The sequence below is a fragment of the Taeniopygia guttata genome, chromosome 8 (genome assembly GCF_048771995.1).
Source record: "Taeniopygia guttata chromosome 8, bTaeGut7.mat, whole genome shotgun sequence".
Lineage (NCBI taxonomy): Eukaryota > Metazoa > Chordata > Aves > Passeriformes > Estrildidae > Taeniopygia > Taeniopygia guttata.
This window is the reverse complement of record NC_133033.1, coordinates 14,496,475-14,519,489: the sequence shown is the minus strand read 5'-3', so window position 1 is coordinate 14,519,489 and position 23,015 is coordinate 14,496,475. Positions and strand designations below refer to the sequence as shown.

Below are 23,015 nucleotides of genomic sequence, written 5' to 3'. Positions count from 1 at the left end.
TCCATTTTTCTCTTCCATTTTACTTTGCCTGCTGAGTAAATTGTTACTGGACCAATGTCTAGACTTCAGCTTCATTAATAAGTTCAGCTTCATTAATAAGTTAATAAGGCTTACACTTTCCATCATTGCTTTCCTCAGAGGATAATCATATCTCTCCTAAAGTGCAACTTCTTTGTTCTTGTTGCTTTATCTGATAATATTATGCTTAGGTTTCCCAGAACATTAATATGTTTACACTTTTTTTTTTTTTTGCTGTACTATGCCAGGTCAAGTGCTTTTCCCAATTATCCCATTGTAATTGGGGTGCCTGAGGTTTTTGATACACTGCTAGCTGCAAAGTCTTTTCAACAAAGTTTTGAAAACGCTGGTGTGAGCAGTCATGAAAACTCCTGGCAGAGATTAAGGTGCTTTATCTCTGCAGACCTGATAGAAAAGTAAGAATAGAAAAGTAAGGGCTGAAAACCACAAGTATTTTTGGACAAGCTTGTGGTCTAAATTCACTTTGTAGTTTCTTTCCATTGCAATGTTGTCTACACATGTTATTCTAAAGACTGCCCTAATACAAGGTCTGCACACTGATGATGCTTTAATCTTAGGAAGGTAGTGTGCTTTACCTCTTCCAAAAGAGAGAAGTTGTTCTATTGTGTTCAAATATTTTCTTATTTCCTTCTCACAACATAAAAAGAATAATGCTTCAGCAAAATCTATGTAGAAGTTTTTATGGTGCTTGGTTTTCAGCATCTTTGCCTGGCTTTCTATGGGAAATACTATGAACAATGGTAAGACATCAGGTCTGTTACCTCAGTTTTGAATTTTAGTCCAGGTTTGTAAGAGGAGAGAAACTTGACCAACATGATTGTCAATTAATGTAAATTCTCCCTGTGTTTGTTTGGATGTTTAGGGAGCTCTGGGTGACCGAGGGCCTCCAGGGCCACAAGGTCCCAAAGGAGTTGAGGTAAGATAAAAAAATGATCCAATTAAGAGATAATGTTTCAAAGTTGTGAGGGGTTAAGAGCGTTAGACAGCAATGGTTAGATGTGTATGGTGTTGTCAAGCAAAATTTGAAGCTTCTTTTGCATTTTGGCAAGTGTTTTGAAAATTTTTAGCAGCCTGATGGGGATATGCATCCATTATGTGGTTTATTTTAATTTCAGTGGAATCTCAGATGATATATGTCCATAGCTGTATGTGCTTATTTTAGTTAAACTGGGGAGATGGGAGGGAAGGGGCTTAGCTGTATGGAAATAGAAAGCATATACCAATTTAATTACAGTGTCCTAGATAGTCTTAAGTAAACACTTAGACCCCCATTAACAGAAAGGAGAGAAAGGCAGTTCCTCATCTTATAGATTCATCAAGTGTTCTTAATTCATCATCATAAAAACTAAAGCTTATATCTTGTATGCTAAAAATAATTAACATTAAAAATAATTGAGTTGGTGATTCTGAAGATAGATCTCTAGACTTCTAAGTAGCTAAATGATGGGCTTCTGTGACAGATATTGAATGAGTGAAAGCTAACAGTGGCTAAATGGTCTGTTTCCAGGTGTTTCTATCAGATTTGGACTCAGATAAACACACATGAAATTTAGTATGATGTAATAAATACAAACAGTTATCTGCAGACTTTCTTTTTTAAAACTAGACTTGTCATCAAGATCATTGAAGTCCTGATTTCTTTCAGGGAGAAGTAGGACCAGCTGGACCTGTTGGAGGAGTCGGCCCAAGAGTAAGTAGAAGGAATTTTGGTAGGGCAGGCTGTTTTTCAGTAGGGATACAGCTTTGAAATGTAAGTTTGCTGTGAGGAGTGATTGTGATAAAATGACATCTCCTGATTGAATGTGTGTTTTTGTTCAGAACATGCTCAAAGCAGAGCTGGGAGGGGAAATGATTTTCCATACAAAGGGTTTGAAAGGAGCTCACTGCTATAGTGCACAAAATATAGTGCTACTCTGAGAGAGATGAAACTGCCATGCACCTCCTAGGGACTGAACCAGCTGATATATCCAAATACTTCAACTGGGGAAGAGCCTACTCAGCTCACAGGGAGAAATATAAAGGATTTATGCTTTAAGCAATCTACTGGAAATCTGGCAGATAGTTACTGAAAACAATCCAGCTGGAAGGTCACAGTGCTGTTTATGCTGACATGTTTTAAAAGATAGCAATTTAAAACTATTTTATTTTTTTGTTAGTTATAAATTCAATTTTTTTGTGTTAGTTTAAAAAATATACTATTGTCTAAGAGTATTTCAGTGAACTTGAAGCTTATTTTTAGAAAATTTCTAGGCTAAAGTGGATACTAACCTGCTCTAGGGATTACAGAAGTGTCTCTAATTTTCTTGAATGCAATTTGATTGTCTGCCTTTACATGATTTGATTATGTGTGGTAATCACTGACTTGGCTTTCATTCTGGCTGACTTCCCATTTCTTGCATGAGTTTTAGAGTCTTTTCATCTGTTTTCTGCTTTTAGAATGGATACATGCCTATGTCATTTTTCCTGTTCAGTAGCTAGTCAAAGCTGGGAATTTGCTTTCTGTTAAAAATTATATTAAAATATTTATTTGCCACATAGATTAGGTGTTAAGACAAACAAACCCATACCAAAACAAAAAAAGGCAAAAGACCAAACACAAAACCTTCCCACAGAAGTCTCTTTGTTTTTCAACTGAGGAAAACATGCAAAAAATTAAACAGAATTTCAAAACATTCTGCAACTTATTTCAATATTCAGTTTAATCTGTCTGAGTTTCTGCCGAGAGCCTCATGGAAATTTTTATTTTGGCTGCATCATCCTTTGAGTCTCCTCCTTGGGCAGGGCTTCATGGCTGGATAGCAACTCCCATGTTGTGCTGTGGCAATTGGAAAAGAAGAAGCTGCAGTGGGTACAATGGGACACCTACCTTCCCATCCTTCACATCACCAGGCACTCACAGGTCACCATCAGCTGCTGTCAAAGTGACCCAAGAGAATACTTTTTGTGTAACCTAGCAAACTGAAATATTTTTAATCTCTTTTGGGTCAATTTGACCTAAATTATTTAGGATTTTATTTCTCTCAGTGGGAAATGTGCACACCATTGGCATGTCTTATGGCGCTCTGGTTTTTCTCTCACAAGTTGTTGAGAGCAGAGTATGTGCATCTGAAGGGAGCCCCAGGGCTGCTGGCTCTAGACATTATTTAGTAGCTCACTGGCCAACATCCCCTCCTGAAATGAGAGATAGGGGAAAAGGGAGTTTTGCTTGATGGGCAGCTCTGTCTGTTTTTCCTTCTTGTCCAGGGGCCCAGAGGCTCTTGCCTGGATTCTATGGCTGCTCTTGACTCCAGCTGTTTTACAGCTCCAGGCCAACTTGTTTGTGCTGCTGCTCTGCACTCTGCTTCCACCTCTGCTCGTCCTTGGTGCTTCCCTCCCACGTGTGACACACACTGTGGTTGTGTGGGTGAGAGTCACAACCAGGACTGAAACCTCAGTAGTGCAGCAGGACTGAGTCAGTAAGCTGCTGAACACATCTGTCTTTTTAAAATGATGCTTCCCTGACTGCAATTTGATGTTAATTTGATATACATTGCTTTTGTTTCCATTTTCCATGAAAGGAATTTTAAGAAGTGGATGTTACATCTGAAAGGAAACACTATCCCAACTGTGCTGTCCCTGCACTAATTAAATAGCCATGGGGGCAGAGCAGGGACCTGGAGAAGTGGTCTGGCCATGCATGGCCCCAAGGCACCATCAGCTGCCAGCTCTGTCTTTGGCTGACAGATGTGTTCAACTTCTGTTCTGCAGCCTCCAGGAGTGGGAATTCTTCATTCTCCTCATCAATCTGCTTCAGTTGTTTGCCTGGTTTACAGTCCTTTTTTCTAATGTCTAGCTGTTCAATCTGAAAGCCTTGTGTGTGTTTTTCTCACTACGGCCTTGCTTCCTGCCCCACAGACTTTTTTTATGGGCATGGTTGAATAGGTTAGTCCTATTTTCAGCCACTGTTACCTTAATTTTCTGGGGCTTGTCTGAAGTAGGTAAAGTATCTTTGTAGGTGATGTATTGTAAACCTTTCATAATTCTTATGAAACAACATTAGAGCAGATTTCTAGTGCTTCTTGAGTCTTCATCTCTTTTAAAATTTCAGGTCAAAGTATCCAAGCCCTAGTTCAGGTTTGGGCATGTAGCAAGCTGGCTATAAAATTTCACCTCATTTTTCTTCCTCCTCCCTCACCTGCCCTTGTTGCTAACCATTTGCTTTTAAAAACATGAAAGAGACCAAAAGCCCCTGGGAACCACCTGACCAATGCTGCCATCAAAATAGATCATCTTCTGCTGGAACAGAAGTGAATACAAACCTGCACAAGGGTTCTTAGTCCCAGCTCAAAAATAAATTTCCAGGTGTCTAAAGCAACTAGAGACAAAACTGAGGATGTTTCCCTGTTTACTCAGGATATATCTCAGTTACAAAGACCTCAGTCTGTGTCAGCTTTGGAAGAGGTGTTTGAGCTGAATCTAAATGCATCATTTGATGTTTCATTAATTCCTTTCCAAACCTTCCCACCCATTCTATTCCAAAGTCAAATACTTACATTCTCTTAAATTAATCCTTCTACACAAAAAAAAAACCCTGACTTTTCTGGTGCTTGCTTATTTGACCTATGAAAATACAGGAGCTGCCATACTAAAGATGTGACTGTTTATTCAGTGTCCACCCACTTAACCCTCTCTCTCAATGGCTATCCAAATATTAACACTGTAACTGTCAGTGTAGCTCAGCTCAGTCAGTGCAAGCATTGGTTCTTTTTAATTTTAAGTTTTTTTTTTTTAATCTTCATTACTGAAGAAGAAAATGCCTTTAAAAGAGTGGAGATTGTTTTAAACCAGAAAGTAAAAAGGAAATGTTGCAAGTTGATTCCTTTATGAGCTGTATGTGTTAAGCTGAAGCTGGAATTTATATAGTCACAAGATTAACAGTTTCTCCTGATGATAGTGGAAAATGTTCTCAAGTCCGCCCCACACCCCCAGTGCTGTCTTTTTTGGAAGTGCCTCCCTGTGGGTTGAAGGCATGTAGGAAGTCTATGGAGGGATTGAAATAGAGTGATAGTAAGAGACGTTTATATTAATATGTACACACCTGTACCTACCACTTGTGAGGTGAGAGGAAGCACAGTTGGTTGCTGTTTCCTGAAAGAGAAGGGTAGAACTTGCAGTTAATATTTTAGGAAACAAACATTTCCTTTGGGATTACCCTGGCCTGGAAGAGTAATTTTCTCGGGGGTTTGCAAGTAGAAAAGCAGCCATCCCTACTTTAACCTTGTGTCAGTGGCTTTTCCTCCATGTGTAAATGTATTGTATTTCTGTTTAAAGCCAAATCCATGTGTTTCAGATTGCTTTTCCAGTTAAATCCACTTGTTCCATTTTCTGATCAGTTTCCATCTGTTCTATGTCCTTTGCAGCTAGTACATAGGCAAGGAATGACAGCCAAGAAATCTTTACAAGCTGTAACTCCAGTTCAGCTCTCATAAGGCTTAAACTTATCAAGGTAGTTAATGTGGGTCACTAGTTTCTTTTGATGAATTTCACTTAAAACACTTTTATGTTACAGTCTTGCTGCATAGAAAGACCTTAAGTTTCTTTACAACAAAGTAGTCAAACAGTATGTAGTGACCTGCAGAAGTGACCCATCACTTGTTCTTTGTTAAGCCTTGTGGAAAGACATGACTTGCTTTATCTGGTTCTCTCAGAACTTCTCTTCATGGTCTTTTCTCCCTGCATTCTTGGCTTTACCATATATTAGTTCATTGGCAAAAACAAAAATATGTTCCTAAAGTGATTTTGTTTGTTGCAACTTGTTGGGCAGAATGAAATCACTCGGTTATGCCAAGAGAATAAGAGTAATAGAAAGGGATTAATACAAGTAGTCATGGAACCTGCTAAGACAATTTATTACAATTTTAAGCCATATTGAGACTTTCTCAGATGCTCAGAAAATAACATACACATACTCTGAAAGACAGCAGCAGAGCAGCTGAAGCAAAAGAGCCAAGTGAAAAAATGCCATCTCTTTTTAAGAAATGTTTTATTATCTGTTGCTTGAGTTGCTCTTTTCTAAGCTTATGTGGAATGGAAAATTCTTATTACGGACTCTGGTGATTCCAATTATTCAGTTTGCTGGAACAGCAGCTGATAATTTCTTTTTAGGAGAAATCTGCATGGTTTTGACACTGAATCATTAAAATGTTGAATTAGTTTTCTTTCTCCAGTTTTCAGCCTCCAGCAATCTCATCAGCAACTTGCTCAAGAGCCAGGTCCAGTCCCCTGGACCTCTGTTGGACCAGGGCCTTTTCCTCAGAGCAGATGGGGAAAGTTTGTCTGGGCAGGGCTGTGCTGTCCAGATAGACAAATGGTTAGACCATGTTTTATGTTGTAGAGGAAGTAAAGTATACTGGGAGGGAAAGCAATTTCTTAAAAGGGAGGCATAATTATGTTATAAACATCTAATTGAAAGTTAAGGGAGAAAGCTTTCTGGTCTGTGTGCCTTTGTGAGCCTGTGTCTGTGATGACAGAGGGAGGGATGCACGTTGTAAAGTGCCTCAAAGATCCTGTCCCTTTGTGGCCTCCTGCTCTGATTGATGTTGCTGTATTTCTTCTGGCTAACAGTGTTATTACCACAGTATTGCAGCAACAAGATCTGTCAGCAGCAAAATGCTAGTGGACAGAAATGAGGCTCAAAATCATCAATTTTCTGAATAAGGAGGAGAGGGTCTTTGAGCTGATTTTGTCTGGTTAAGGAAGAACAGTTATGACACCAGTCCCTGAAGTCTAAGCATCAAAATTTGTTAATGCTGAGTCCCTATTCTGCTGGAATTAACAAGGAGAGAACATTGCCTTGCCTTGCCTTTTTTTTTTTTTTTTTTTTTTTTTTTTTTTTTTTTTTTGTCTCCCTAATATGTTTTTTGCAAAGTGAAATTGAAACATGTTTCAGTCTTGGATTGTGACAGTTTTTCCTTAGTGTGAACTGCTGTAAGATTTATTACAAATTTTGCTTACTGTTCCAGTATTTGATGAAATATTCAACAGTGTATTTTCAGATACAAATTTCTAAATACACTTGCTTAAATTTTTTTATTAAATATTACTGAACAGTACATTTTAGTGCATGTATCTTGATAAATAGATAAACTAGGATGAAATTACCTTTTTGAAATAAAAAATTTACAATATTTTATTCTAATCCTTATTTTAGGGAAAGCCAGGACAGAAAGGTTATGTAGGTGATCCTGGACCACAAGGTTTAAAGGTAAGTGATGGTTTTACTATGAAATAGAATGTATTTGGGATAGAGTTATACACAGCTATTTACAGTGACATATCAGTGAAAGCATATGAGCACACATGCTTCCAATGAATATAAATGTGTATCATACTGATGATTCTGCTTTCTTGCAAGATCCCATTTTGAAAAAGGAGAAAATTGTGCAGCTCTAGGAAACAGGGATGTGTGAGCAAAGACTGCACCTGCTAAAATGAAATCAAACACTCTGGGAATGTGAGGATGCCTGGACCAGGGGGCAGCAAGGGACTCAGGGCAGTTCCTACACTGGCAGGATTTTGGAAGTGTGAATGGGGATGAGATGAAGTGCTGCAGCTCAAAAGAGGAGCTCCTGGCAGCAGAATTTCCCAGTGCTGTTCTGCAATCTGTGTAAACAGTATGCAAATAACTGTTCATCAGTTATTAGAGAACTGAGATTATTGTCCCAGCCAGAAAATCAATAGTGGTTATACACCCAGCTTCCACCTGTGAAACTCACAGCAAAATATTCCACTTATGCAACAGTGTAATTTTGGAGAACAAAGTTAATTAATACTTAATGATGGTTTCAAGATTTTGGGGGGAAGGGGAATAAGTTTGTTAAAATGTCATTAAAATGTCAATTTTCCCAATATTTCATAACAAAATTACAGTAATCAAGAAAGTGCACGAGCAATATCTACCTTTGAAGCAGTAGTGAGGTAGTGAAGGTAATTTGCTGAAAAAGTATTTAAATAAAAATAGAGTAATTAATTTATAGTGTTTGCTGACATAATGTGTTTCATGAGCACTTAATTGATAGTTTTGATTTTTGCAGGCAAATTCTGAATACATTAGGACATCATTTTACCAAATCAAAATTAGCCACTGACAAAATTTGTTTTGGTTACTTAATTTTAGCTTTTAAAGTTTTAATTGGCAGATGTAATTTAGAAAATAAAGAGGCCCCTAGGAAAACAGAGGACTTTAATATACACATATGAAAGAAATTACTTTTTTAGTGAACTAGATCATCTGTTTTCTACATTTAACAGGGAGAACAAGGAGACCAAGGAAACCTTGGAAAAACTGGTGAAGCAGTAAGCTTGAATTCTCTTTCTGGTTTAATTTTTAATTCTGTTTTATTTGAGTGTGAATGAATAATTGGTTTCAGACATTGTCTGATGAAGTTTGCCTGTATTTGAAGCTGTAGTATATCAGTTATACCTTTGAAATCTTTAAGATTCATACCATTTAAAGAAATTTCCCATTTTAAGCATTTTCCCAAAATAATTCTGCTTTTCTCCCAATATGTTGTGTGAAACATGCAGGTGGTTGTAGGGATTTTCCAAGGCACGTTCATGTAAGTGAATAAATGATCCTTTTCCAGTACATCATTTGAGAGGCTGCATTTAGCCTGAGATGTATTTTGCAGGCTTGTTCTGTCCATGCTCCATAAAATCACAGAGCTCAAGGTGACCTTGTGGTGACACGTAGTCCATCCTCTTCTGTCTAGGCAGGATCTATTATCTTTACATAATTTCTCACAAATATTTGTCTAACCAGTTGTTAAAAAGTTCCAAGACCAGGGCTTCTCTATTTTTTAAAAAGTTCTTTCACTGGTGTAACGTGATTCCTTTCTGCTGGAAACAGCATTTTACATATGGTGGTTGTTACTCTGTGCCTCTTTCATTCTTTCTTTTCAGGCTTAACAGTCCCAATTCAATCAGCCTGTTTTGTTTTTGAGATAATTTAAGTCACATTCTAACTCCCCTGTAGTCTGTTTCCAATTCATCCAAACATCTATGACTACAGCATACTGCCCAAACTGCTAAGAATACTGAGGAAGGAAACATTGCCTCTTACAAGCCTACTTCTTGCACAGATGTGCTCCCTTTTACAGTAGTAAAATCCTATCCTATCCTTCATTTTTTAAAGACCTGATCTCTCTCAGTTCTTCCACTGCAGGTGCTTTTCTAGTTGATAGTTTTTCCTGAAACATACAACTTTGGAATTCTCACTACTTAACTTCATCCCCTGCCCTTCTGTATTTTTAATTTTTGTCTGGCATTTATGAGCAGATGTGAGCACATTGGCCCATGCTTGAGTTACCCAAATATTGTGTAGAACACAATTAAATTGATTTTCTTTCTAGAGTTAACCTATGCTGAGCAGACATACCACACCCTGGTTTGGGCTTAGTGCTGTACTACTCACATAAACTCTGTTCACCTTAGCTGGAGGTCAGAGTTAGCTCCCCACTGTCTGCAAAATACTGAGCAGATGCACCTGAGCCACCTCATCAAATGGTTGGTTACTGCAGAAATGTTACAAACTCTTCTTGGTCAAGTCCAGCTCCACTGTGCACTCTGGAGGTTGTGCTCTGGGGATGGGGACTGAGAAGCTGCAGCCTCGGTCTGTTCAAAGTATCTGCTTACACAGCAACCAACAGTGCCATGACGTGCCATAAGGTCCCCTTCAAAGTCATCCAGTGTTATCTCTAAGGGTGGCTTTTTTTGCATGTGAATTCTGTTTTTCAGCCTGTAACATGTTAGGGAAAACTGATAGCATTTACTATATTGTACAGCATTACATGCACCAAAAACCTCAACAGAAGACAAATATAGGCTCAGTCTTAAATCGTTGCAACAATAGTACATGAAACATTGACAGAAGCTAATTTCTTTCAATTTGCTTACTTCCCCTAGTATCATCCATCTCCTGCTATTAACTAAAACATCTGCCACTGCTGTTTGAGGTGCCAAAATAGTTATTCCTTTTCTGTAGCAGCTTTCCTAAGTCCTGCTTAATACCTGCTTTGAAGAGTACAGATGGCAACTCTGCACAAGCAGGGAAATTTCAACAGCAGGAGATTGGACTATAACACTTGATTTTTCAGCCTAGTAAGGTGGAGTATGTGCTGAAATACAGCTCTGTCAATAGGCTAGAAGCCACAGCATCCAACATTTCTTAGGTCACATGAAGCTGCTGATTCTTCAGAGCACACTTCTGCCAAAATATTTCTGGATGCTTGTCCACTGTGGAAACAGAGTAGACTAAATTTATAAAATGTTCACTGTGCTCGTAAGCATAAATGACACACATTTAAGAGTAAATCAGGACTGTGCTTAAAGTCAGACTTCAGACACTATTCCTTAACCAAGTCCTACTACAAAAATTGTTTTTCTGGCTACAGCATATGTTGTGTAGGAAGGAGACAGATTGAGGTGGGGCTGCTTGGTTCAGCAGAGCCCTGAGCTGTGGTAGAATCCAGCAGCTGTTCCTTGCTGCAGGATATTTGGTTAACTGCAGGACCAACAGGTCCAATTGAAGAGGCATTGTTTAAGATAGTGAGAAGCAAGGGAGCAGCAGACAGAGCAAATGTACACTGCTGATGAGACAAAATCTTTTGGAAGCCATGCCAAAAGAAACAACCCCTTCAGCTACTGAGAAAATTCCCCTTACATTTTGGGGGAGGAAAATCTGACTTTGCTGACACGTGCAACTGGATTTTTTTTTCTGCTTAGCTAAGATGCTGTTCAGTGATGGACAGCAAATGTTTGAAACTAACTTCAAGCATCTCATACAAATTATATATTTGTTAAAATGTCAGGGATGATTTAAGAAAATAATTTATTGAATTATTCAGAACTCAGCTGAGTTTGAAACAGTTGTTTTCCAGGATTATTTTACCTGTCTTTACCCAGTGCAGTCTTTACCCAGGCTGCACCACTCTGAATGACTAAGTGTAAGTAAATTCCTATTTTTCCATGCGAACTCTGTTAAAGAAATTCAACCTGTACACTTCTGAATTAGAAATCCTTGACATTTATACACATTTTGAGACAGAGTAGAAGGGTTGAACTGTCAGATGTAGTATGTGCAACTGGTGTCAAAAGGCAGAGTTCATGAACACAAATCCTGGAAAAATAATCTTCAGAAATTACATGTCAGCAAATTTCTCTGGTTGCACATAGTTTTTGAAACAACAAAAGGAAACCAAGCTGAAATAAAAAGTGCTTTGCCATGAAAAATAAACTTTGCAATGCAGCAAAGGAAAACCAGTGATGTTCAGGCTGTCGATGGCAGCTCCAGAGCAGGCTGCAAATGGTCAGTGTGCAGGAGTCTGTGAATGGCAATAAAATACTGCAGGCAGGCCATGTGCCTTGTAGCTGAGATGCCTTTGGGAAGAATTACCATAAAGCAATTACCACATCTTTCAGAGAGGTAAAAATTAGCTGGATTAGGCACCAGGGAGGCATAATTCAGGGAGAATGGAAACTGCAATTCCTTTTGCTTGAAGAAAAGATTAAGTGAACTCTAACTGATGTGTTCAGGATGCTCAAAAGAAGGAGTTGTTTGAATTATCCTGAAAAGTCTGGGCTTTAGGGATATACAAAAGAGAATTTTAAACCATAGACCAAAAGATAAGTCAGTTGAGGAAAGCCTTTTTTTTTTTTTTCAAAGTCTGGTGAATGCATGGGACATTGCCAAGGGCTTCCAAAGAAGGAGCTGCTTCAGCTGCTTTCAGAAAGCAGTTGGATAGAGATTATTGTGGGTTCTGTGAAGCACTTAACAGTGAATGGTAATAAAGGTACTTCTGTGTCTTAGGTTGTGCTTCTTGTTTCTACCCTACATGACCTGATATGCCATAATTCCTGCTGAAACTAGTGGAGAAAGAGGTTACAGTAGCTAGAAGTTCGCTTTATCAAGCTGTTGCTCATTTTTCTTGAAGGATTTTTTGCTAGTAGTTTTCTTTATCATTTGGTTTCAGCTGTTTTTCAGGGTTCATGGTATCTGCAGTTTAGCTCCCAAGGTTTTGTCAGTGAGCATATCCTACCCCCACTTGGTCAGGCAGCTTCCCTTAAATGCAAGCATTCCTCTAGAAGTGCTATCAACAGAATTACCCCGCTTTACACTGAAAGCAAAATTCGATCAATTTATTTATTTATTAAAACTGCTCTTGAGTAGGTGATTGGTGTCAGTACATTTTGCCTTTCAAATATTCAGATAGTTGACTTTTTGAGTCCTTCAAAGAATTGAGTGAAATATCAGCTACAAGGTACAAATATGATGCATCTCTGTTCTTATTCACTTTCTCCATTTGGCATATCAAATCACAGATTTTTCAATCAGATGATCACCGCTGGTTGATTACCAACTAACTTTCTCAACAGACAGAAAATTAACAGAAAAATGTTATTGTGACAAGATAGCATTTTAAATGTATTATGTCATCTCATTAGATGAATGTTGAATAAAGACTTTTGAGAATACTGAACTGTAAATGAAATAGCACTGGATTGGAAAATTTTCAATTATCACAAAAGAACACATTGAAGTACAACCTGGCAGGTAACTGCTGTCACGGGAATGTTTGGAACTAGCTGTGTATTCATTTCTCACTACCAGGTTTTTCAATGGATTACTCCATACTTGGGTTTGCATTAAGTGTACAATGTGTTTTCAATTATTCAACTACAGTCCAGTTTCTAACACAGAGCATATGCCCTAGCAAGATGTTTTTGTCTTCTCAGGCATGTGTTAGTTGTGAGATCTGGTCTCTGATTCATTTTCTACAAAATGCTCCTGTCAAGAAGGTTTCTAAAATGCTGTTATTATGCTGCTGTTGTCACTGGAGACTTTTACACAAGTCCTTGTAAATGAAAGTTGATGACTATTTTTTTAGTAAGTTGCTGATTTCTTTATTTAATCACTTCAAGATTTTTGCTTTACTTTTCTGTTTTCTAATACATTCAGTTTTATATTTGGAATCCACCACTGCTCCCCAGAGGATTGGAGGCATGCTGGAAGACATTGATTCGACAGATCTGCTTTGGACTGTATTCATTTTCTATCATAAGATGGAGAGAGAGTTGAAACCTCACCCCAGTCCTAGTTGCTGGTCTTTATTACAAGCCAGTCCAAATCTGGGATTTTAAGAGACACATGATCTTACAGAAAGTCTGTCAGGAATGATGTAGGGAAAACATCACTTTATGGCTAATATGTTGACAGAACAAGATGTTTTGCTCTCTATACTTTCTTTTCACTGAATGCTATCAATGATTTGAAAATTGAAGATTCTATTCTTAAGTAAGTTTTTGGCTCTCTTGCTGGTGTGCATACCAGCCCTAGCATTTTCTCAGTCTCAGATACTTGACCTCTGTTTTGAATAGAGGGGTGGAAGAGCATTTAGTTAACCTGTAATGAATTTCTTTCCCCTTCATACCTTCTGAAGTCCCTGTTGCTTTTAGTATTTCACAGGCTTCATTTCTAGTCATCTTGACTATTGTTTTGCTTTCCATAGACATCCAGTTCCAGGTATGCCAAGTTTCTTTTACATCTTTTTATCAGCCTTCTTAGTGCTTTTGCCGTAAATTTTCTTAACTACTTTTGAGGAATAGCCAATGTATAAGAAAATTTCTATTTAATAGCCAGCTTCTGTCCTCTCTCTGGAGGGTGCCAGAGGCTTGCCCTAATGTGCTAGGGAATGCAGCAGCACATTCACAGCCACTGCTTCCTAGTCATTCCTGCTCTTTCAGCCCAGAGCAACCAAACTGGGAAGAGAGTACTTCTGAATTGAAAAGTGAACTTGATCAGAGGCTGTATATTAAAAGATTCACTGCTGGGGCAAGGCACAGCTCTCCATCTTTCTGATCAGCATCTTCAGTCCTGTAAACAGCATGGCATTGGGTGGGAGATCAGGCGTGTCTCTGTGGAAAGAGAATAGGTCTGAGTTTCACCTTGGCTCTATTATGTCTTCTGTTCTTTCTGGAATAAGGGAATCAAAGTGATTAATCTTCAGCATTTTGAAACTGTACCTCCACACCTCTTACCTTGATAGGCAAGAGTACAGGGTAATTCTTTGTCTCACAGATTTCTGCCTGCTACTGTGGCCTCCTGTTGGCTCTGACTGGGAGCACTCCCTCTCAGAATTCATCACAAAAGTCCCTCATTGCTGCCAGTGACGTCTGGGCCACAGCCTCAGTGCCAGTATCACCAGGACCCATCTTTGGCTGCTGCCAAGGCAAGAGGCATCTCAGTTCTGACATATAATACACAAGTTCCCACACATAATATATCAGTCCAGCAGCCACAAAGATGCCTGCTTATCTCTTTAGTTCCTTCCATAAAGTAATTTGTGCCCGTATTGTCAACCTCAAAAGTAGCTGTATCGCTGGCTCATTGCCATGTGCTTAAACTGTGGGATTTCCAGCATAGCTAGCAGTCCAAAAGAACAAGTAATCATAAAATCTCTACTTATTTTGCACCTGTTCTGTTAAAGGACTTGAGGCTGAACTGTATTCAGATTATACAGATAAAGACTGCATTTTAATTTTTTTAAAGTATTACCTTTTTTTTTTTGAAATTGCACTTCAATGCCAGTGTAGTGCTACTAATGCTAGTTCTTTCCTGCACACTTAAAGATGGCAATGCCAGTGTGTGAATTGGCATAACTTTCCTTTTTCCCTTTTTAAAGTGGTACAGATACAGTGTGTTATATCGCTCCTCAGAGCTATCACTTTTCTGCCATGTTCCAAGGGCAGTCATGCAATGTATTCTGGGCACTTAGTGCTTTTTCCTCAAGCTCATTGTGTCATATTTTTCTCAATTTGAACCTTGAGCTGTAATTTCTTTTTAATTTAGCTTTCATAGTAAAATAGGTATTATAAGCACTGGGAATAAGGTTTCTAAAAGTACTTCCTCTTCTGTTTCCCATCCCATATGGTTGTACTTGTTCTATCCAGTGGAAGTTTGTGAGGGAACCTCAGGGGATGATTATTTAATTTTTGAATGTCTGAAAGGCTCTGATCCTCTGACTTCAAAGGCATTTGGGTCTATTACTCTTGAAGGGAAAATTCTGACAACACCTGATCCAATATAATTTTTGTTTTGACTGCATTTTACTTTGTTCCACTGAATTCATTCCCTTTGAAATTTGTGGCCAGATTGAAGCACTAGCAGAGCAATTATCACCTTTATTGGTATGTTTGTAAGTCTTTTAGCAGTGCAAGGTTGAGCTGAGTGGCAGATCTACGTTGGTAGGGTAGTATTGTGCTGCAATGGATGCAGTTTCCTTCTAGCAGGAGCTGTTTGCAGTGGTGTGCTGGGATGCAGGGCTCCTTGGGTCCCTCGTGCAGCCCTGGCTGTCCCCAGGTGCTCTCAGACAGGCATGGGGCTCTCTGGGAGGAGCAGTTGGGTCCTGCTCTGTTGCTGAAAAGCTGCTGACCATGAACTAGTATAGACATCATGCAAGTAAAAGTCTGTTTTTTTTCATACAGGGATCAGCTGGCTTACCTGGAGAAGCTGGGACATCTGGAAACCTTGGTGACAAGGTATAATAATGTGACTATTCAGCAGCTTTGAAAACCATTGAGGGGATAAAGTACTGGTGAGAGATCATTTACTGACCACTGTCAGAGCTAGTATTCCTGTAGCTATTTCAGAGCATGGGGAGGTAAAAACTGGTAATCCAAATGTTCTTATTTGAGGTATGTATCTGATATCCTTGATTTTTACTTCACAGGTAATTCAGGGCTGATTGATTTGATACCTTTCTTATAACACTTTACTATGCTGCTATTGTTTCAGAGAAACTGGCATGAATTATACTTGTTTTATACAGTACTCACTGGTTTTGCACTACTACATAATGAAGACAAAAATAGAAAGGTACAACTTGGCTGTATACATTAACTGAATAAAAAGGATGACTTAGTTTTGTCTGCTGTGCAGTAACAGTTGTGTTTGTAAAAGCAAAGTCTGGCAGACTCAATGTGACTAGAAGAGTACAAATAGCTTAAGTGTATTTGACATGGTTTTATTTAGGTGAAGTATTTTAAAACTGAAAAACAGGAAACTATTACTGGACTGCATGTCAGCTTCAATTATGATAAAAACATAATTGTTTGTCAGAATTATGCAGCACCATTTGTATTTCTTTCCTGCAGGGCTGAATTATTTCACCTAGACTGGTGTCTGTTGTTTAGATATTTTATGGAGGAAGTCTTAATCTACTATTAGGAATTCCATTAAAATCTGATTATAATTTATATAATCTGTGAAGGTAAATACATCAGTGGAAAGCCCTGCTTTAGATTTAGACATAATTACATACATAATTTCTTCATAATTACACTTGGCCCAAAAAGAGTACCTTGAGACATTGCTGCTAGTTTAGCTAGGAGGAGAAAGGCAATAAAATACTAAATAATTTATCATCAGCAAATGGAAGGATGCTTCTTCATTTTTGCAATAATTGTCACTGCTATGCTGTTTCTGTAGAATTTATTGTCTTCCTTTCTTGTGGATTAAGTAGTGCAAGGTAACACATGCTATGTGGATTTAAATGATAAATGTATTTCCAGCATAATTACGGTATGCAATATAAAATGTAGTGTTATTACTATCTCATGTGCACCAGTTGTATTAAAAGTGTAATCTTCTGAGGATAATCTACAGCTAAGTCTGATATTTGGGCCTGGAGTGACATGAATGAAAGGTGAAAAGGTGTGGAAGACCAGAAAAATACCTTCTTGCTACCCCTTCTCAAGTTCCTTCAGCAGCTGTTGAAGGGCTGGCCTTCCTTTCAGAGCTGTGCTTTCCTAACACATACTGAAGAAAAGAGGAAGAGAGAGAAAAAAATTATCTTTTTTCTTTGTTTGCTGTACTGAATTTTATGGATTAAGGAACATACTATAAATATGATGCACCCAACAGAGAGAAACCATCTTCTATCTGCAATTCTCAGAGGCTTATGTAGTCAAACCTCTTGTTCAGTCTTCTTAGAAAAAAGAAGACAGAGAAATGCAGTTTTATATTTTTTTTTTCAAAAGATAGATAGGCTTGTAGGAGGAAGGAATGCAGAAATTTAAAAAAAGAAAGGTTATAAAAGGACTCTGCACTGTTTCTGAAGGGCAGTCTCTCAGCCAATAGACAGGTATGCTCAGTGGACATGGAAAAAGGGGAAGAATATTCAATGTTCTTCTTCTTCTCTTTCTTTCTTTGTTGTTAAAGGGAGAGCGAGGCAGTCCAGGACCTGTAGGTCCTCCTGGAGAAAAAGGTGTCATGGTAAGTTACAAGTAATGTAAAATCCACAATTGTTACTTATAAAGGCACTTTAGTCTCCAAAACAGTAATAAGTTCTCACCCTCCTAGCTGTGCAGACCTTATGGACGAGTGATCTTTATGATATGTAGTTCCTACAAAGTTTCATTTTATAGCTTTCTAGTCCTTCATTAAATCCCTCTAATCTAGATTTACCTTCAACCAGCTGCTTTGGATTCATGAAAAAAATTCATATTAGGGAGATTAATAAACAAGGATTTATTAACATAGTACCCAGTCTTATCAACTACTTTTCTTGGACTGCTATTAATGCTTATTACCACAGGTAAATCCACTGTAGCAGAGAGAACCTTCCCCAGCAGAAAATCATTGCAGTCCTCAGACAGGAATTGTTCTTGGCATTTGGTCTTGGCCAGGTCAGCCCACACCAGGATGTGTCCACGTTCTGTTCCCACTGTCACAGCCTTCTTGAGAGGAGTTTGAAATTCATTTAGAACTCAGCAGCTTTTGTTTCAGTACATCTCTGCCAGCTCCTGCCTGTGTAGGAAAGCTTCCTAGGCTGCTTTAATGGTTACTAGGATATATCCAATTAAGCATTTTGTCTTTAAACAAAATTTTGGGAACAAATTTTGTAAAATTAAATATTTTATTCACTTACCTCCAATTATTGAGGTAAGTAACTGGATTTATTACTGTTGCTATAATAACAATTTAGATAAAACTGTTCTGTCTTTTCTATGTTTATTTTAATTCTAGGGCTATCCAGGACCTCCAGGAGGCCCTGGGCCTGTGGGGCCAGAAGGATTACCTGTAGGTATAGGGGGGTGCTTTGGTTTGACATAAAATAAGCTATTTTCAAATTGTCTTTTTGCTTTGGTGAAGCTAAGAATGGTCTCTAGTTTGTACTGCAATCCATAAAATTGTCATAAAAATGTACCCATCCAGACAGAATCTGTTCACTCACTCTTTGCCAGGATGATCCATGAGAGAGGGAAAAGTAATTATATGATTTACTCATCCATTTAAAAATCACTCTGTTGAGACAAGTAGGGAAATGGAATTTTGCAAGGATAGTTAATAATTGCATAATATTTTTAAAATTCATTGGTGATTAATACAGTCTAAATAGATTAATTATGTGTTTAGTTTTATTGTTAATAAAAAATAAATTATATTCTAATCTGCTGTGTATAATTGTTATAATTTGTCTACCATGGGTCTTCAATACAGATAAAAACTGAACCTTTTATCAGAAAATATTTGTGCTTTTTAGCATAATGTTGCTGAAGTACAAGTAAATTCTAAAACTTTTTGGGATACTAGAAGTAATGTATTCAACAGTCACATCAGTGTTTTGTAAAAATAATGTTACATACAGTCTGCTAATTAGATTTTTCTACATAAATTGTACAAACACAATTAATTGAATTTGAACCATGAGTGAAAGTGATTGATTTGCTTTTCTTGCATTGATTGCTGCGCAAGGTACATAAGCTTGTAATGTTCAGGACTCTTTGTTTAGAAGACAATGAATAATAAATTTGTTTGATGTGTAGGGACCTTCAGGGGCACGAGGACCACCAGGGCCACAGGGAGCTAAGGGAAGAAGAGTAAGTACTAATGCTTCTTCATGTTCCTTAGAGCAGAGAGAAGTGTATTGCAAATATCAATCTGAAATATAACCCATTTACAGCTGCTCCCTTTGTCCTGTGGACTGAACTCGTTCGTACTGAAATCAGATAGACTATACTTGTATTTCCATGTAGGAAACAATATGAATCTTCATTTCTCCTCACCGTGAAATGGGCTTTAGAATTGGTTTCAGCTGAGAGCAAAACTAGAACCAAGATGACCGCTCAACTGTTTTCTGTACACATAAACATGCAAAAGTTGTCATTTATAACTACCACTGGACTATTTCAATGTTTTAAGGACAGTTTTCTTTACCTGCATTTAGTTCTTTGGAAATACAATCAAAATCTCTCAAACACAGTTTTGAGGGAGGAAGAAGTGTAATCAGAAGATGCTGTGTGCTAGCACCTTGAACCTGCAATCGTTAGATTGTCATTTCCATTTCACTTTTATCAGGGAAATGGAAACCATTTTTTACTTTATACAAAACAGTGATCCCAAGCCCACACTAGTGAAGTGTCTCTCACCTTACCTTCCAGTTTGGCAGCTTATCCATGGTTCCTAAGAGACTTGTACAGCTCATACCAGTGGCTGGACCAGTGTATCTTCACAGCTCTATTTATTCCTGACAACTCTGTCTCTATGATTTTGTTAGCATATCATGGAATACAGTGCTGGTAATTAAAGATCACTCAAAATAAATCCCAAATATTCCAAGCTCTGTGGAAGTCAAATTTTGGAATTGTGGTTTATGCCTTTGCCTCTGCCCAGCATGTCTGGGAATGTCTCATGAAAGAGGGCCTCAGAACAGACCCAGGTCCTCAGACTCTGAGAACAGACTCCTGCTGAGCCACTGAGAATTTTATCTCAAAATATATATCAAAATATCAGACCAAAGGTAGAATCTCACATAAGGAAAATATCTGAGGTGCCCTGAAACCTGGGGTTTGTCGTCTCTGGATTCAGAAAGAGAAGTGTCAGAACCCACAGCTCTGTGTGTAAGGCCTCAGAAAATGCACACCACAGTCAGATACAGAAGTTAAATGGAAGCATATGGAAATTTGCCTTCATTGTGTATGGAAACAAGAATTTATCCTGTCTTCACAGCTGGAGTCTGTGAGAAGTCTTAGAAGCACTGACCCTCTACTTGTGCACTGTCACAGAATAGAATTCCTTTTCTTCATAAATTCTGGACCTTTCAGCAATGGTTTTGCATCCAAGATTACCCAGCAGCTTGCTTCTGTCTGAGAATATCCAGCTGTTCACTCTCCAGTACACCCAGGAGCTCTGGCCAGCTGAAGGCAGGCTGCCTAAAAGTCTGTGGAGCATCTCACCCTTGGGGGATTTTGGGGAATATGCCACTGAGCACAGCACTAGCACAGAGCTTCCTCACCTCATGCTTGGGACTTGATGCACTTGGCTAGAATCATGTGAAAAGATTTTTGTATTTTCTGTTTTAATCTCATGAAAACACAGAGTGACAGCACCATTTTTTAGATACATCAATGGCAGAATGACACTGAGGGAGAGAGTATCAACGTGTAAGAAAGAATTTTTTTCCATGGCCAGAGGGAAGAAATGCATTAGTCTGGAAGCCTGGCAGTGTAAGCAGCCATGAAGTCATTGTTGCATGATCTTTCATTGTCTTTGTTTGTTGAGGTGTGAAGTAAACTACAACATCAGAAACTGCTTTCACTTCATACCATAATCTTGGACTAATGCGACTGTAGCTCTTGGTTTGAGAGGAAGAGACTCTGTATCATTGGATTCATTTCATAAACGAGACTTAAGCAATATTCCCAAGAGGTGCTAAAATTCTTGGCATTTAGTATTCTTCAGATTGGCATTTGGTATTTTAAAGCTCAAAAGAAATAATTTTTCTGCTCTTACTTTCCTGGAATGCAGATCATGAAATTTTGACTTGAAAATGCAGATAAATGACACAGTGAGCTGCTGTAAATTTAGGCTCAGGCAGCAGCAACTCATGTCTCTAGCAGCCAGTAGGGTTCTCCCTGGTTTAGTGGCATCTGTACTGGCATGAAGAACCTCAACTGCCTGAGGACATCTGTGCTTTATTTTAATGAGTGACAGCTTTCATATTTTCCATATTTCAGGGGATATGGAACTTAACATACTGTGTACTTGTGAAACAAGGGTCCAGTGTGCTTGGTGGTACATTGATAGCTGCATGTTTATCTCTCTTATTTGTCTGAAGGAAGTGAAAGTAAATTGGTGTAGTTTTCTAATATTCTTCCATGTCAGACACCAAAAAAGAGAAGTAGTTATATATTGCATTTCTGTTCTTTCTGCTCCTCTGGTATTTGAGAGACAGGACAAGAAAGAATAAAAATAGTTAATTTGTGCTTTTTACCTTCTTAGATGAACTTTTTCTCAGATTATCATCCTAGAGTTTTCAATGTAAAATGTTCCATTTTAGAAACAGAGCTGAACCCATGCCAAAGAAAAAAGCAGTAGCAATCATTTGGCAGCCTCACTCCTCAGCTCTCTTGCAAACTAATTTAAATAACAGCAGGCAAATCAAGTATGTCTCTCATTCTGTACTAGCTATAGTAAGAAATTGTACAATCCAATTCATCTGTGCCAATAAGGAGTCACACCATACTATTTATAGGAATGTTATTGTGTGCTTTCATCAGGATATTAAATTGCCTTTCCCTTGGATTCCTGCCCTTTGTTCTGTGGCTGGCTAGAGGATCATGTTGCTTTCTGTTACTTTGCTTTCAATTCAAATTTGCATAGTAGAAGGTTGGTAGACTTTTTTGCTTAACTGTTAGTGATCAGATCAGTTGTCATGGGCTGCCAAGGTGAACTCCATTGAAATGGAGACCTGTGTGAGTGCCAGAAAGGTTTTGGTGTGTTAAGTGCATAACATGGACTGAGAATCTTGTGCAATCCTGTTTCTCAAACTGCAAGCTATGATCCTCTTTATGACTGAACTTATGTCAGAAGTGTTGAAAGAATTTATCTGGTAATTCTTAATGATATAAGATAAAACCTAGAAGGCAATTCCTTATTACACCAATCTCTAAAATGGAAACATGTCCTTTTTCTTCCTTGAATATTTAATCTTGAGATTCTATCCTCTGGTCAGTCCTGTGGAGAATGCACAAAGAGAAATGACAGGTCACATATCTAAAAAGTCTGAAAAAATCTAAAACTATCCTGCAATTGCTTAATTGCTTTACACTCTCAATTTCCCCCTTCCTTGTGCTGCTGTAGGTGGTTCCTCCACAGGTCTTGAGCTTCTGTCCTTTCTACCCCCACAGCTGAATGACCTGTCCTCGCTCCATCTCAGTTTCTTCTTGTCCCTTCTCCTCCTGTACTTTGAGACATTTCAGATCAAGGAACAATAAACCTGCTAAATCTGCCTCGAATTTTCATCACAACTGGTATCTGTGTTACAGATAGCAGTCACAGAAAAAAGTGAAGAGCAGCAATCTGAAATTAATTTAATCAAGATGTTTAGCTTTTTTTTAAATTATGCTATATAGTAATTCAACAACTGAGTTACCCAATTGCATAATCTTAACAGGAGTCCCAGGGTAAATGTTTTTATAAAAGCCTCCTGCACCTTTGAAACCACCACTAGTGTTTTGTTTCTAATCTCAGGGCACTGGAGTCACAGATTTTTTTCCATAGACTTCAGTATTGTTTGGTTTGGGACCTTTCACACTGAGTGCCATGTGGCAGGTCAGTGTTGTCTTCTGTAGCCTCTTTTCCACTCTAGCCCAAAAAAAATGCCTGTAATTGCTCAGTCCTGGCTTACACCTTTTCCTATGGTTTCTGTGTTCCTCTGTGCTGGCCAGAAGTAGCAGTGCTGAAATGGTGACAGATGAGTTCTCGTGGGATATTTCTGGCTTTGACAGGGGTTATAGTTATATATCAGCTCACAGGAAAGGCCTATTCCTGAGAGGTTTTCATTTCAGAAGAAAAGCCTAAATGATTCTGGATATACACTGTTCCTGAGTTACCAGTCAGCTATTTTCACTTTTGCTCCAGAGAAAAGTGGATGGGCTCT

At 38.4% G+C, this 23,015-nt stretch overlaps 1 protein-coding gene across 1 annotated transcript in view; it reads left to right on the top strand.

The window, feature by feature from the left end:
- Positions 1-23,015, top strand: part of COL24A1 (collagen type XXIV alpha 1 chain) — a 115,865-nt gene that overhangs the window by 56,186 nt on the left and 36,664 nt on the right. Inside the window, exons 21-28 of the mRNA XM_030279099.4 lie at positions 902-955; positions 1,685-1,729; positions 7,229-7,282; positions 8,329-8,373; positions 15,559-15,612; positions 17,294-17,347; positions 18,101-18,154; positions 18,901-18,954. Coding sequence (XP_030134959.4) covers positions 902-955; positions 1,685-1,729; positions 7,229-7,282; positions 8,329-8,373; positions 15,559-15,612; positions 17,294-17,347; positions 18,101-18,154; positions 18,901-18,954 — 414 coding nt within the window. The remainder of the gene's footprint in view (positions 1-901; positions 956-1,684; positions 1,730-7,228; positions 7,283-8,328; positions 8,374-15,558; positions 15,613-17,293; positions 17,348-18,100; positions 18,155-18,900; positions 18,955-23,015) is intronic.